Genomic DNA, 16,379 nt, shown 5'->3' with positions numbered 1-16,379 from the left:
CACCAAAACATGACTTCTACTTTACGTGTTCTCTATTGTCCTTTATCTCTGAGAAAAACCAGTTCTTACGGTCATTTCACCTTATCGCCGGCTGAGTGTACGCAAATTTACGTTCGCTACACCGGCAGGGAACTTGACCATGTTATTGGCTGGTAACTCCCAGTTAGTGACGCACACATCACCGTGACCATCCCCTCTATTTTAGTGTTTCACACTTGAGCGAAATTGCGAAATAACTAAATCTTATAAATAGTGCGTTCAGACTCAGCAATTCATCACTTGTTTGTTGAAGATACTTCAACCAAAAGAAGAGTTCCCAGCTCAGTTGATAATACTCGACAAAAGAACCGCCATGGTTCAATCGAAGGTGAGATTAATTCAGCATTTCTATGTTTTAATTATTTTTTGTTTGCTAGCGGTGTAACATCGCACTAGCACATCGAAGGTTTTCGGCGACGCAAGGATGGGAAAAGGCTTTAATTAAGACACAACCCCAGATTTTTTCGTGTGAAAATGGGAAACCATGGAAAGACAATTTCAGGGCTGCCGACGGTGGAATTCCAACCACCAACTTCCGAATGCAAGCTCACAGCTAAGTGACTTTAACCGCTCGGCCAACTCCGTCGATGCATTTCTAATTTGTCAGAGATGTGATACCTGCACGGATTTATCCGCGGATGAGTTGCTGTTTTGGCGGATAGAGACTGCAAGGTAGTGCAGATAATTTTGCTGATAGTTTCTAAATAATGACATTTATTGATTTTTATTGAGGTATACTCTTGTTTTTGCTTGTGGTTAGGCGACCCTTCACATTGGTATGGGAGAATGGTGATATATATAAACAGCCTTGAGGCCATAAAGCCGTAAATCTGACCGTAGCCTAACTGGCTCCTGCCCGTAATTAACGGAAGGAAGGAACAAAGTCAATACGTCGGAAGTTGTCGCAAGAGAAAATCCTTCATAAAGCTGTGACTGTAGGGGTTTTGGTGCCAGGTATCAGACCTACTGTATTATGTTTACGAATCTATCCATTTCAATACCTTGGGTGTAATATACTGTAGTTAAATATTTACAATATTCGCGGATAACCATTTTCCTGATGCGGATAACCATTCGCGGATGCAGATGAAGAAAGTGCGGATGCTGATATTATTTTGTATATCCGCGCAGGGCTGTAATGATAGCCGAAGAAATAATTACCGCCTTCTCAACAACAGCCACCGTTCGAATTTTGGCCAGGGAATGTGGGATTTATGAAATGGAAAATCATTGTTGATAAACTTCACCATAATAGATATAGCTTTAGACAAGTCAGTACAGGAACAAATACAAATACCTATTATGGTTAAGTTTATCAACAGTGAGTATGCCAGCCAAGCGAAGAAATTGTTTAACATATTTGTACCAAAACATTTGATATCCTTGAAAAAAATGTTTTCGACTTCACTGATGTACTATTTTCCTGAAATATGTATGAATAAATAGCTTTCAATTATAAAATTGAATTGACAAGGTGGATCAAGCACATGCTTTTTTAATGGAAAGTCATGGCATTGTAGTTCGAATTGCACCTAAAGCTGGGGTTTCGTGGCTATGGTCACAATATCAACAGCCACATGATATTACGAGCTTGCTCTTAGTCATTTTCCAATAGTACTGTAAATATTTTAGTAGTTGTTATTTATATGAAGGAACTGGGACATACTGATCTACAGTCGTTTGATCTTAATGCGTGGGTTAATTTTATCAATAATCAAACAGTTACCACTGATCTGCATTTAGGACTGTCCCCCAGTGGCAGATTCGCTATCTGTTGTTTATCTACTCTTTTCTTAAATAATTGCAAAGAACTCGGAAATTTATTGATCATCTCCCTTAGTAAATTATTCTAATTCCTAACTCCTCTTCCCATAAACGAATATTTGCCCCAATTTGAACCCCTTAAATTCCAATTTTTTCTTCACATTGTGATCTTTCCTACTTTTAAAAACACACTCAAACTTATTCGTCTACGAATGTCATTCCACGCCATCTCTCCACTGACAGCTCGAAACATACCACTTATTCAAGCATCTCGTCTCCTTTCCCCCAAGTACTCCCAGCACAACCTTTGCAACATTTTCGTAATGCTACTCTTTTATCTGAAATCACCCAGAACAAATCCAGCTGCTTATCCTTGGATTTTTTCCAGTTCTCGAATCAAGTAATCCTGGTGCGAGTCCTATACACTGGAACCATACTCTAGCTGTATTCTTACCAGGGACTTATATGCCCTCTCTTTTACATACTTACTACAACCCCTAAACACCCACTTAACCATATTCAGAGATCTGTACCCTATATTTACAATCCCGCTTCACTGTGAACTTATGCCAATATTTTTTCTCTAAGAAAGTTATTATGTTCTTTTGTCATGATCTGCATTATTTCAGCTATTATTCCCAGTATTGATTCTGAGAGTAATAAACGGCAAAAGATCACCATTCTACGGGACGACTTTAGTAGTATTGTCCATCATTCTATGATCTTCTCAATCCGAGGTATCGTGTTCCGTCCCGGCAATGGTCGTTGACAGTTAATGTTAAAAAGTGACAACCCCGGGTCAGTACCTCAAAGAACTCAATAGGGATAATATTCCGACACCCTATTGCCCATTAAGATTTGAGGTTACAACGGACATCAAGCAAATAACATTATTCTTACTCCACTTCTAAGATGTTTGAGAATGGGATTTTAACGAATTTCTCTCTTCAATTTGTTTTCGAGGCTGTGCGCGTGGTTGAAGTTTCTTGAACGGTTCCTAATACCGTAGCAGTGACAGTGTGAGGAATCAAATCCTGGCTAATTGGCGCTAGCCTATTAATACGAACACATAAGCCACGATAATTCAGTTACAACTCCGTTCATAATCACTAAGAACAGTTTCCAGCAAAGATGCATCTGTTTTTAAACCTATGTGTCCTAATGTTTAGTTCGATATTTGTCCTCTGCTTCGTATTTTACTCTCGTAAAACTATTCAAAGCCGATTCCTTTCATCTTCGGCAGGGTTAATTCCGATGGTTCGGGGGGCTGGGAGGTGGTGGTGGTGGTGATAATTGCTTTAAGAGGAAATAGAACTTCGCAACCATTCTCTATTAACACTAATAACAGAGAAAAATGGAAGGGATCAGATACTTCGAAAAATAAAGATATCGGCCAAGGGAAGACAAGGATCACGAAGGGCGTGAACAAGAAAGACTTTTTAGGATTCGCAAACCTAATACCGTGGAGATCGAAAAGAACAAGAGTTGACCGAGGGAGGTCGGATAGAATAGATGAAAGTGTGGAGCCTGGCACAAGTAAGTGGAAGCAATGCCAGGACTCAGCTAAGGGCCCCGTTGTCGCCAACCCACGCTCCAAAGTTGAGAGCCCCTCTCCTCTTACGACAGGCAGCGGATACCGTGGGTGTTATTCTACCGCCCCCATGCACAGGGGGTTCGGGTACTAGGAGCGTGTGCCGTCTTCATCATTATAATTCATCATAGGTAGGGCATCATCCTACCAGGCGCGCAGGTTGCCTATATGGCGTCACTCGACGGAGCTGCACCAGGCCTCTCCGGAGGTCACAAGCCCAAAAAAAAAGAAACTTCATTAGCTCCTGGACTGAGGTTGACGTCAGGAAGGCCATTCGGCCGTTAAAACATGCCATAAACATTTCATCGCACCCCATCCTCGACCCCGTACCAAGAAACAGGACTAAGGGGTAGGCACCGCCGTGTAGGGGGCAACGCGTCCGCCTGTTGCCCGGCGGCCCCGGGTTCGATTCCCGGCCGGGTCAGGGGTTTTTAATTGTAAATGATTAATATCCCTGGCCTGAGAACTGGGTGTTTGTGTCGTGCGTAACGTTCCTTTCCTCACATTCAACACTCTACATTTCCGCAATTCCAATTACAAGTAGGTTCACATCATATGGTGCAAGTAGGGTCAAAAGATCTCTAGAGGTCGACACCCCGAACAAATAGCCCTTTTTTTTTTTAAAAAAAAAGGGGGGTAGGCATACACTCTCGTGAAACTATTAGCACAATACCTTATTTCAAGTTCTAGTTCTAGACTTTGTCTGCAACTACCTCAGTACCTGCCATGCTAAGTAACACGGAGACGTGTCAGCTAAGTTGTACTTTTACTGGCTTCTCACCAAGTTGGCCGTGGTTCCAGTCCCAACCGATGCAAATGTATTTTTTGAATTCACGTGGTTGACGTAAATCGGGAGATCCCATGACTATGATCACGATATCAAGAGTGAAGAAAAACTACTTGTTCTCTTAATGAACGCAGGTTTTCGTGGCCCATCGTATTCAAATAAAGAAATAAATATGCTGACTGAATTAAAGCCACGTATATACATTTAACAAAGCCGAGCTTTCCGCAAAATTACATGCATAACACCACCATGGCAGAGCTGAAGAAACTGTCGATAGAGGGCGGTGAGTCTGTAACTTCCCTCCCAACCATCACAGCACAGCGCGACGATCCCTGAATCCAGTTAGTGGGGACCGTGGATAGTATGGCCGTGACTTCCACGTTACTTCGAAGAATTTCTTTGCTCACGGTCGGAGGCAGACCTTCACATACCCTGATGAAGGACAGTGTAATTTGGCGGAAAGCTTGGCTTTGTTAAATACATCATCATCATCATCATCATCATCTGTTTACCCTCCAGGTTCGGTTTTTCCCTCGGACTTAGCGAGGGATCCCACCTCTACCGCCTCAAGGGCAGTGTCCTGAAGCTTCAGACTCTTGGTCGGGGGATACAACTGGGGAGTATGACCAGTACCTCGCCCAGGCGGCCTCACCTGCTATGCTGAACAGGGGCCTTGTGGAGGGAGGGGAAGATTGGAAGGGATAGGCAAGGAAGAGGGAAGGAAGCGGCCGTGGCCTTAAGTGAGGTACCATCCCGGCATTCGCCTGGAGGAGAAGTGGGAAACCACGGAAAACCACTTCCAGGATGGCTGAGGTGGGAATCGAACCCACCTCTACTCAGTTGACCTCCCGAGGCTGAGTGGACCCCGTTCCAGCCCTCGTACCACTTTTCAAATTTCGTGGCAGAGCCGGGAATCGAACCCGGGCCTCCGGGGGTGGCAGCTAATCACGCTAACCACTACACCACAGAGGCGGACTGTTAAATACATACGTGGCTTTAATCCAGTTAGTATAATTATTTCCTTATTTTAATACATCCTTTCTTCCCAACCCCACCCCACCTTTTTTTGCCAACTAACATATTGGACTTCGAAAATTCCCCGGTGAATTGGATCCACATCCAGATTTCAGTATCATCCGATTTGTAAGAGACTTTCCCTTGCAAACATTAGGCACCAAGTGATATATGGCCCAACCCTTCCTCTGTATTCACCTGGAAATACAGATTATGTTTTTCGTATTTTTCCATTGTCTATCAGCCTAGAACATGGCCCACGAATCGTTATCCACATTCAGTGATTTTGTACAAACCACTTCTTTACACAACTTGTTCAGTCCTATCGTGATGACAGTAGCTTTTTTTCTTACGATCCATTAAAGTCAATATTGATGAAAACCGTTGAGGTTGTGTGCTGACTTCACTGACGCCTTCCATTTTTCTTGTGCGTACACAGTAATCGGCAGGGCTAGAATTTTGATGATGTGTCATCTTTTAATTGGTTCACAATAGACATTGCTAACTTGTCCGGCTCCATGGTTAAATGGGTAGCGTGCTGGCCTTTGGTCACAGGGGTCCTCGGTTCGATTCCCGACAGGTTCGGGAATTTTGAGCATCATTGGTTAATTTCCGTGGCACGGGGGCTGGGTTTATGTTTTGTCTTCATCATCGTTTCATCCTCATCACGACGCTCAGGTCGCCTACGGGAGTCAAATCAAAAGACCTGCACCTGGCGAGCCGAACCCGTCCTGGGATCTCCCGGCACTAAAAGCCATACGCCATTTCATTTCATTGCTAACTTGTACAGAAATCCTGATCATAATTCCCAAATTGTGGAAATGCCAATATATTAGGTCATTTGTGTCACTTTTTTGCCATTTTGTAGTTTTAGAATATTTTATAAAATTATTCTTCTTTATTGGGTCATTTTATGCAATTTAATAGGATGTTTTATACTTTCTGAGTCATTGTCTTACATGCTTGAGGATTTTGAAATATATTCGCGTGTATTATTGGATATTATTGCAACTTTAAGTGAGGATGCAATACGGAGACTTGAGAATCTTTACAAAGCTTTGTCAATCTGGGGACTAAAGAAACGTTGTTCACCACTTACTTCTTGGAAATGTCCATATTCCAGGATACTCACCTACGATTGGAGAAGCTTTCCTCGTGAACAGTCGAGATTTTCTTCTGAAGACTTGGAGCAAAGTTATCTGCGGAACGTAAAGAATTTCACCTTGCTTTCTTGATACGGCAAAAGTCCACAAAGCTTATTATAATGTCTATAACATAAATATAGGCTATACCACTCGATTAGTAAATTGACTGCAAAATTTCATTTATAATTTATGTCATGTTTTAAAGTTTTTCGATCACTTTACTACATTTTTGCCGCCATTTTAAACATTTTTAGGCGATCAAAATCCTGGCCCTGGTAATTGGTATAGGCCTAACGATAAACCTGTAGCCATAATTTTATAAACGTGGGCGTTATAGTTGACAATCATATGCTGGACACTCTCCGGAAAGCTGCTAAATAATTATTTCTACCGGGCGAGTTGGCCGTGCTGTTAGAGTTGCCCAACTATGAGCTTGCATTCGGGAGATAGTGGGTTCGAGCCCCACTGTCGGCAGCCCTGAAGATGGTGTTTCGTGGTTTCCCATCTTCAGACCAAGCAAATACTGGGGCTGTACCTTAATTAAGGTCACGGCCGCTCCATTCCCACTCCTAGCTCTCCTATCCCATCGTCGCTATAAGACCTATTCTGTGTCGGTGCGATGTAAATCAAATTGTAAAGTAAATCTCATTCTTCTCATTCTGTAATTAATGGTATATTTTTCAAGTATTTTTCTAAGTTTATGTCGTACCGAATAAATTTCGACAGACCGAAGAAGCTCACAGTTATATTAACATAAAAATGGTGTCAACTGTCCCTTTGGGAAAAAGAAATGATCATCATAAAAATGTCTTTCAATAAATGAAACTCAAATAGATAACGATTGATTGATCTGAATCTAACGAATGGTTGTCGGGAGATATGTGTATGGGATGTGGAGTCGACAAGTGGAGGACTCATTGCAATGAAAGGGGGAAACTGACTCAGAGCCTATGAAACTACCACGAATGAAATAATGAATTTTCTAGAGTATGATGCGATTAGGCCTCTTTGATAAAAGGGCCTCCTTCAATATGTCCCTCACTCGCGGTCATTCATTAGTACTTCACATCACAACCTGCACAGTTGTTAGGTAACATTGCGTCACATATTTTATATCGCTAATTTCGTGACGTAAATTTTCAGATGACCTCGAGTCATAGGACATATTTATGTCAAGAAAAAAAAACAGCAGTTCATCTTATTTCATTACATGCAATCAGTTTCTATCCTACTGCTTTTATGAGTCCTCCTCCTCCTCCTCTTCCTCCCACCCTGTGGGTGGGGGCGTGAGAATAACACCCACGGTATCCCCTGCCTGCCGTAAAACGCGACTGAAAGGGGCCTCAGAGGCTCTGAACAGTAGAGCGTGGGTTGGCGACCACGGGGCCCTCGGCTGAGTCCTGGCATTTCTTCCACTTACTTGTGCCAGGCTCCTCACTCTCATCTATCCTATACGACCTCCCTTGGTCGACTCTTGTTCTTTTCCGACCCCGACGCTATTAGGTTTGCGAGGGCTAGGGAGTCTTTCATTTTCACGCCCTTCGTGGCCCTTGTCTTCCTTTGGCCGATAACTTCATATTTCGAAGTGTCGGACCCCTTCCATTCTTTCTCTCTGATTAGTCTTATATAGAGGATGGTTGCCTAGTTGTACTTCCTCTTAAAACAATAATCACCACCACCACCTCCTCCTCCTCCTGCCGCTACTACTACGCCTCTTGCTGTTTCTTGAGGAGTGTAGAATCTCTGTATCCTTCTCTTAGGACAGACCAGCGAGGTGAGTCTCTCTTATGGCAGTGACAGTATGGAAGCTGCCGGGCGAGTTGGCCGTGCGGTTAGTGGCGCGCAGCTATGAACTTGCATCTGGGAGATGGTGGATTCGAACCCCACTGTTGGCAGCCCTTAAGATGGTTTTCCGTGGTTTCCTATTTTCACACCAGGTAAATGCCGGGGTGTACCTTAATTAAGGCAACGGCCGCTTCCTTCCCACTCCTAGGCCTTTCCTATCCTATCGTCACCACAAGACCTGCCTGTGCCGGTGTGACGTAAAACAAATTGCTGCTGAGGTATGAGTGGTACTGAGTAGTGACACGCGGGCCACGACTAATGCGGCAGATACTCATAGGGCCGGGCTGAGTGGCTCAGGCGGTTGAGGCGCTGCCAACTTGGCAGATTCGATCCTGGCTCAGTCCGGTGGTATTTGAAGGCACTCAAATACGTCAGCCTCGTGTCGGTAGACTTACGGGCACGTAAAAGAACTCCTGCGTGACTAAATTCCGTCACCTCGGCGTCTCCGAAAACCGTAAAAGAGTAGTTAGTGGGACGTAAAACAAATAACATTAATTAATTATTGATACTCATAGGGGCGGTCGTGCTGTAATAGCAATTTCTGGCCCAGTGAGGAAAGCAATGGGGAACTACCTTACTTCTCGTCATGCGTTGTATGTCTCGTTATGGCGCCGCCAAGGGGATTTAACTGTTTCCGCATGTAGCGTTTAGTGGTGCTATTTGAGGGTCCAAACAGCCTTCACGCTGAAGAATAACATACTACTACTACTACTACTTCTTCTTCTTCCAACTTACCTGAAGTCAGCGTTTTATGTGGATTTATCATAAATTTACGGCCAGATGAAATTTATAATTACAAAATTTACGCAAATACCTTTCGAATGGTGTTCTGCAAAGTTGTTCTCGCTATGGCTCTAGCTTTGGTACCAAGTGACTGCAAGCGAATTGGCAGGGGCTCGACACGCTGCAGTGCTTGCTGGAAGATTTTTTTTTTTTTTCCTTCCACAATTTGCTTAACGTCGTACCGACACAGATAAGTCTTATAGTGACGATGGAATAGGAAAGCGCTAGGAGTAGGAGAGAAGCAACCTAAAGTGCAGTCCTACCATGTGCCTGCTGTGAAAATGGGAAACCATGGAAAGTCATCTTCTGGGCTGCTGACAATGGGGTTCGTACCCACTATCTCTCAAATGCAAGATGACAGTTACGTGACCCAGCGTAACGTCTTGATAGCGTGATAGCCATCGGTCCAAGGAGCCCTCGGTTCGATTCCCAGCTGGATCGGGGATTTTAACCTTAATTGGTTAATTTATTCATCTGGCTCGGGAATCGGGTGTGTATGCCGCCCTGAACATTAGAAATCATCATAGGTGGGCCTCACAGACTGACGAGAATTCAGAACTTGAGGACCAAGAATGAATGGATGCTCCACATTCCCAGGAACTAGCGTTAAACAATAGTATTACTGACCAAGGAACTGCTTCTAAAGCAAAATACTGAATCGATGATGCTTGTAGTCTAAGCGGGTCCTAAATCCAGGTCATCGTCCCCTCATAATAGTACTTATCGCTAGGAAAGTAGAACCATGGTATTTGTCATGTTGCGGTACTAATAAAACGTAGCGTAGACTCGCGGTATTCCAAACATTATGGTACTAGTCATAGGTAACGTACTGCGCACATGTAACAGTGACCTATGGTGATTCGCACACTGTGTCGCTATTTACAGGCAACGCAAACCTATGGTGTTCTTTACATATGTGGACTAACCTCAAGTACTCGCACTATCCTGTGGTGTTCCTCACATAGTGGGTACTAATCATAGGCAAGGCAGAACCATGGCGTCACTCATATAGGGGTACAAATCACAGGTACTGTAAAATGCATCCTGAGCACACACTGTTGCTACTAATCTCAAACCTATTGTGTACCTGACATACTTGTACTACGCGCAAGAAAAAGCAACACATGGTGTTCCCTGCGTGGTGGTACTAATTACAAGTAGTTTCATGGTTCTAATTTGATCATCCCTTGGTCGCCACTTTTAGTCGCCTCTTACAAGAGGCAGGGGATACCGTGGGTGTATTCTTTATCTGCGTCCCCCACCCACAGGGGGGTTGTGTGTTTGGTCCGCGAGAGGTATTTTATTTCCCTCAAGTCCGCCGGCAAGCCGGTTAGGACCCCCTATCCGCCACCTGGGACGGGCCACGTAGGAGTATCACCTCTCCCCCTGCTACACCAGCGTAGTAGGTTCGTGGATCGTTTGATTTTACCAAAGGGAAATTTGACGCCACTTCTTTTACCGATCGTATATAATAACCTGTCGATTACATGAATTAAGGGACTTACCTGGCTTGAAAATGGGAAAGCATGGGAGTCAACTTCAGGGTCACCAACGGTGGATACATTTCTGAACATTTAATTTATGTGAAGGGATATTATTAGAGTAATTATATTAATTCAAATAATTCAAGTAATGAATTATTAAAGTAATTCACTCTTCTATTATTTGCCGATAATTACATGTATTATACTTACAGTAACTGACGATATGTGATGGAAACAGCCTTGATCTGACATTGCTTCATTATTGTAGCCGACAGTTGATAGCGTGCCTACCCAGCAACCAGGCTGTTTCCGCACCGAAGAGGCAAGAAGCGAAGCATGTGCTGCCTCCGATTAGAAATGATTCATTCGAAAGCAACCATTGAAAAAACAAAGGGAGCTTTCAAATCGATGATGATGATGATGATGATGATGCTTGTTGTTTTAAGGGGCCTAACATCGAAGGTCATCGGCCCCTAATGGTACGAAATGAAAGAACAAAAATTGCAAAGGCGTCCACTGACCAAAATAAAAATAAAATATGGCATGAAGAATGATGATGATGATGATGATGATGATGCTTGTTGTTTTAAGGGGCCTAACATCAAAGGTCATCGGCCCCTAATGGTACGAGGTGCAACGAAATGAAACGATAATTGAAACCTCAAAATGTATTCACTGACTAGAATCTAAAACAAATGATGATGAAAAAGTGACCATGAATCCAAAACAATCAGTGGATTCGATTCACAATTTCTTATTTTCTGGGATGATGCTTGTTGTCCACAGGGGTCCAAAATCCAGGTCACTGGCCCCTCATAATAATACTAATCACTGGTAAAGCAGAACCATGATGTTTCTCCTGTAGTGGTACAAATCACGGGTAACGAAGTATTCTGGTGTTCCTCGCATGGTGGTACTAATCACAGCTAAAATATACCCAGGGTATGTCGTTTATACCGGCATTGCTCACAAGCAACTTAGACCCATGGTGTTCCTCACATAAGGGTACTACTCACAAGCAACGTAGAACTAACGTATCCCTCACAGAGAGGTACTTATCACGGCGCCGGCTAGATCCGTGGTGTTCGTCATATAGTGGTACTAATCACAGCCCACGTATACTCATGGTATTGCTCGCATAGTGGTACTAATCTCAGGCTACGTAGGTCTATACTCATAGTGTTGCTCACATAGTGGTACTATGTAATCATAGGCAATGTAGACCCACGGTGCATCACGCATTATGGCACCACCCACAAGCAACACAGATTCATTGTGTTCTTTATATAATGGTACTGCACATATAGCAATCCGCCCCCGATAATACTAATCACAGACCCAGCTGGAGGCAGTAGTGATACGAGTTCCTTAGTAGTAGTGATTATTGCTCTAAAATGGAGCACAACCAGGCACATGTGGTAGTACTAATCGCAAGTAAAGTCGACCCATAGTATTCATCGCGTAATGGTACTAATCACAGATTGCCTCCTGGTTCCAAAGGTATCATCCCTTCGTCGCCCCTTTTATTCGCCTCTTACGACAGGCAGGCGACACAGCGGGTGTATCCTTCATCTGTGCCCCCCACCCACAAGGGGTAAAAAATTGGGTCTGACACTTCAGAAATGAAGTACCGGACAAAGAAAGACAAGAGCCATGAAGGGCGTGAAAATGAAAGACTCCCTAGGCCTAGATTTATCTAATACCGTCGGGGTCGACAAAAAACAAGAGTTGACCAATTGAGGTCGGACAGGATAGATAAAAGTGAGGAATCTGGCACAAGTAAGTGGAAGAAAATGCCAGGACTCAGCTAAGGGCCCCGTCATAGCCAATCTACGCTCCCAAGCTGAGAGCTCCTGGGGCCCTTTTCAGTCGCCTCTTGAGACAGGTAGGGGATACCGTGGGTGAATTCTTCGTCTGCGTCCCCCACCCACAGCAGGGTGGGTGGTGCATAAGTGATACTTCCTTAATGCCAGTCGTGTGGTCAGTATTTCTGTAGTATACCGTTAACGGCAACGAACAGTTCAACACTTTGTTTGTTCAGGCAGTGCCGATAAGAACAGACAGGGAAATGCATGGCGAAATCTGGAGTAACATTTAAATTCAATTCAGTTCGAAAGGCAAAAAAACCTAGACATCTGAACTGGACTAAATGAAGATAGTGGCAATGAGAACTACTTTTTACAATACAACTAGATAACCATTTCCTGTTAACTCTAATAAGAAATGAAAGACTGAGGGGTCCGATGGTGTCGCGCCACAACCATCAGGAGAAATTGAAGGAAAGCCCACAGATAAACCAAACCAAACCAAACCAAACCAAACCAAACCAAACTAAACCAAACCAAACCAAACCCCATGGAACTACAGCCCTTGAAGGGCCTTGGCCTGGCCTACCAAGCGACCGCTGCTCAGCGCGAAGGCCTGCAGATTGCGAGGTGGCGTGTGGTCAGCACTACAAATCCTCTCGGCCGTTATTCTTGGCTTTCGAGACCGGGGCCGCTATCTCACCGTCACGTAGGCTGAGTGGACCTCGAACCAGACCTCAGGTCCAGGTAAAAATCCGTGACCAGGCCGGGAATAGAACCCTGGGCCTCCGGGTAAGAGGCAGGCACGCTACCCCTATACCACGGGGCCGGCCCACAGATAAACAGTCAAAATAATTGGCTGCCCAACATCAGTTTTTTCCTTACAATATTTAATTATTTTGGGAACATAAAATACGTACATTGGCACTTTGGTCCAGTTTATATTTTTTATTTCATTTTTTTACTATTTATTTTACGTCGCTCCAACACGGATACGGCGATGATGGGATAGAAAAGGGCTATGCGTGAGAAGGAAGTGACCCTGGCCTTAGTTAAGGTACAGCCCCAGTATTTGTCTAGTGTGAAAATGGGAAAAGCATCTCTAGGGTAGCCGACAGTGTGGTTCGAACCAACAATCTCTCGAATGCAAAATAACAGTTACGTGACCCAAAACACCCAACCACTCATTCGGTATTTTTATTAAATTTCAAAGGAGAAAAGATAAGGTAGGGGTTTGTAATAATAAAGCGATCTCCGCACAATTCATGAATTCCTTTGAGGTGTGGAAAGTAAAGACATCTATTGTTAGTAACCTCAGCCATGTGTGGAGAAAGAGTTATGACTCACTGCCTTTGTCCCCAGCAATGGAACCGGTAACATTTTTAGTGAACCTCTTCGCCAACAACCTCTTCAGAAGTTGTTTCTAAACTTTTCAGCTTCTTACGAGGTATCGAACGCACATCCTTCTCGCCGACTCGTGCACGCTTTTATCACCTCGACTAGACTTCTCCTAGGAAGCTGTAAAAATATGATTGACGATGATGCTTGTTGTTTAAAGGGGCCTAACATCTAGGTCATCGGCCACTAATGGTGCGAAATGACACGAAATATCCTGACAATTTAACAGTCCAAAACTCATCCATTGACCAGAATTCAAAACGTGATGATGAAGAATGAATAGATAAATATGCATTAAAAATAATCGGCGGATCCAACTCGCAACATTGAAAGTTAAAAATAATTCCAAAATTAATCCACTGACTAGAATTCAAGAAAAGAGACGATGAACAATGATTATGAACTTAAAACAATCAGTGGATTCGACTCGCAATGCCCCACCTTCCCAGAAACTATCGTAAAACAATAGTATATACTGACCAAGAGGCTGCTTCCTAAAGCACAATCCTGAATCGACGATGCTTTTTATCTAAAGGGATCCAAAATCCAGGTCAATGGCCACTCATAACGGTACTTATCGATAGGAAAGTAAGAACCGTTGTATTTCTCTCTCGTAGTGGTACTAATCATGAGTAATGTAGACCCACGGAGTTCACACAGTGTGGTACTATTCACAGGTAATGTAATACGCACAGGTAACGCAGATCTATGGTGTTTCACACATTACGCGCCACTCATAGGCAAAGCAAACCCATGATGTTTCTCACATAGGTGTACTAATCACAGGGACTCGTACTATCCCGTTGTGTTCCTTACATAGTGGGTACTAATCACAGGCAACGCAGACCCACGGTGTCGCTCATATAGTGGTACTAATCACGGGTACTGTAAAACCCATACTGATTCGCTCTCTGTTGCTACTAATCACAAATTTATTGAGCACCTAACATAGTTGTACTACTCGTAACTGAAGTCGACCCATGGTGTTCCTCGCGTGATGGTACTAATCACAAGTAGTCTCATGGTTCTAATTCAATCGTCACCTGGTCACCCCTTTCAGTTACCTCTTACGACAGGCAGGGGATACCGCGGGTCTATTCTTCGTCTGCATCCCCCACCCACAGGGGATAATAATATGATTCACGATCTGTCTTCATGCACTGATTATTCTATATTTGTTTCAGATATCTCTGGTCATGGTCGCGGTGCTAGTACTCGCAGCATCAGTGAGCCCGCAACCAGTTTCTACAAGCACAGCATCCACTGCTGGGAAAGCTCAGGGGAGAGCCGGAAACTTCCTTTATGGAGGAGGTTATCCGAATGGTGCAGTAAATTACCCAGGTGAAGCTGGGTATCCAGGTTTGGGTATGTTCGGTACTGGATATCCGGCTATTAGTGGATACCCAGGTAGTGTTGGGTACCCTAGTTATCCTACTAGTGGATATTACCCAGGCTATCCCTCTCCGTACCAGAGTGGCTATCCCTATGGTTACCAGTATCAGAGCGCCAACCCCTATGTTGGCTTCCAGCCACCTTACGGTGGTTACTATCCAGGAATGAGTCAAAACATTGGTAGCAGGTACCCTCCGTACACAGGATATAGTCGCAGTTATTCGGGAGGTGACGTCGTTGGAGGGGATACGAAGAAGGAAACAGAGAAGAAGGATGATAAGAAAGATAACAAAACAGGATGATCTTGCTTTGCACAAGGAGAGAGGCAGCTCTAACGTCTCCTCAGAAAGAAGTACCTGACGAAATTGCTCACTAATGTTACCATGAATGACAAGAACATCAAGAATGCAACCACCAGCCTCTTCACCCGAAGCTGGTGACTAGTATTTTTCTTAGGGACCCCATAGCATCCGAGAACTAAAAGGAAGAGAGATAATTTATTCAATGTTTGATGCAAGTAATAACAAGGCCTTTCTTCACCCTCTTTGTCAGAGTGTGTCTAGTTCTGTGTGTGTAGTTTAGACAGCTCAAATCAAAAGACCTGCATCTGGCGAGCTGAACTTGTCCTCGGACACTCCCGGCACTAAAAGCCATACGCCATTCCATTTGCTATTTAGTGAATTGCTTCATTATTTTTGTAGTGTCTGATGAAGACTTAGAGTAGGCCCACTCATATAAGTGCATAATTTAGTTTAACTCAAAGAACAAGAAAGGAAGGGAGATTTTAAAAGTATTTCTTTTCTAGCCTAAAGAACTTAAAGGGAACTTTCACTGTGGTTTGTGTTTCCCAGTTATTCCTCCCACATGTTTGGTTTCACCTTCAATTCTTATGAAATATGTTCTATTTTCAATAACTTTTGTATGAATTGTATAGTTAGTCAAGAATAAAAAATGGATATTACTAAAGAAGTGTTGTTTTCTAAACCTATTCCTGGTTTCTCAGTACAAATGGAAGATAATCAATTGAACAACAATTGTTATATTATGATGATTGTCGTTTTAACAGCCTCATACCTGCAGCAGGTAACCAGCTAACGATAGCGTGGTATGAAACGATTGTTTAAAACTTATTCACTTATGATTTCAAATAATGAGCGAGACTGATAAAAATGTCTTTGTCTTAGGAAAATTAAAACCGACAATGAAATGTAATTAAGGAGAACTTTAACGCGTGTGAAATACCTACATAGAACTCTCAAAAGTAAAGCAGGTAACCGAGAGTTACTCCATGAAATAAACCTGTATGCACCGTTTGGATGTAACAGAAATAAT

General features: G+C 43.4%; 1 protein-coding gene across 1 annotated transcript; it reads left to right on the top strand.

Moving 5' to 3' along the window:
- Nucleotides 1–217: 217 nt before the first annotated feature.
- Nucleotides 218–15,634, top strand: LOC136872472 (pupal cuticle protein Edg-91). Its single transcript, XM_067146285.2, has 2 exons — nucleotides 218–367; nucleotides 14,840–15,634. Exons 1-2 carry the CDS (start codon nucleotides 353–355, stop codon nucleotides 15,347–15,349), a joined length of 525 nt encoding a protein of 174 aa, XP_067002386.2. The 5' UTR covers nucleotides 218–352; the 3' UTR covers nucleotides 15,350–15,634.
- The last annotated feature ends 745 nt before the right edge of the window (nucleotides 15,635–16,379 follow it).

Source organism: Anabrus simplex, chromosome 4 (genome assembly GCF_040414725.1).
Source record: "Anabrus simplex isolate iqAnaSimp1 chromosome 4, ASM4041472v1, whole genome shotgun sequence".
NCBI classification, from domain to species: domain Eukaryota; kingdom Metazoa; phylum Arthropoda; class Insecta; order Orthoptera; family Tettigoniidae; genus Anabrus; species Anabrus simplex.
Note: the sequence above shows the minus strand (reverse complement) of the source record. Positions and strands in the feature narration are given on the sequence as shown.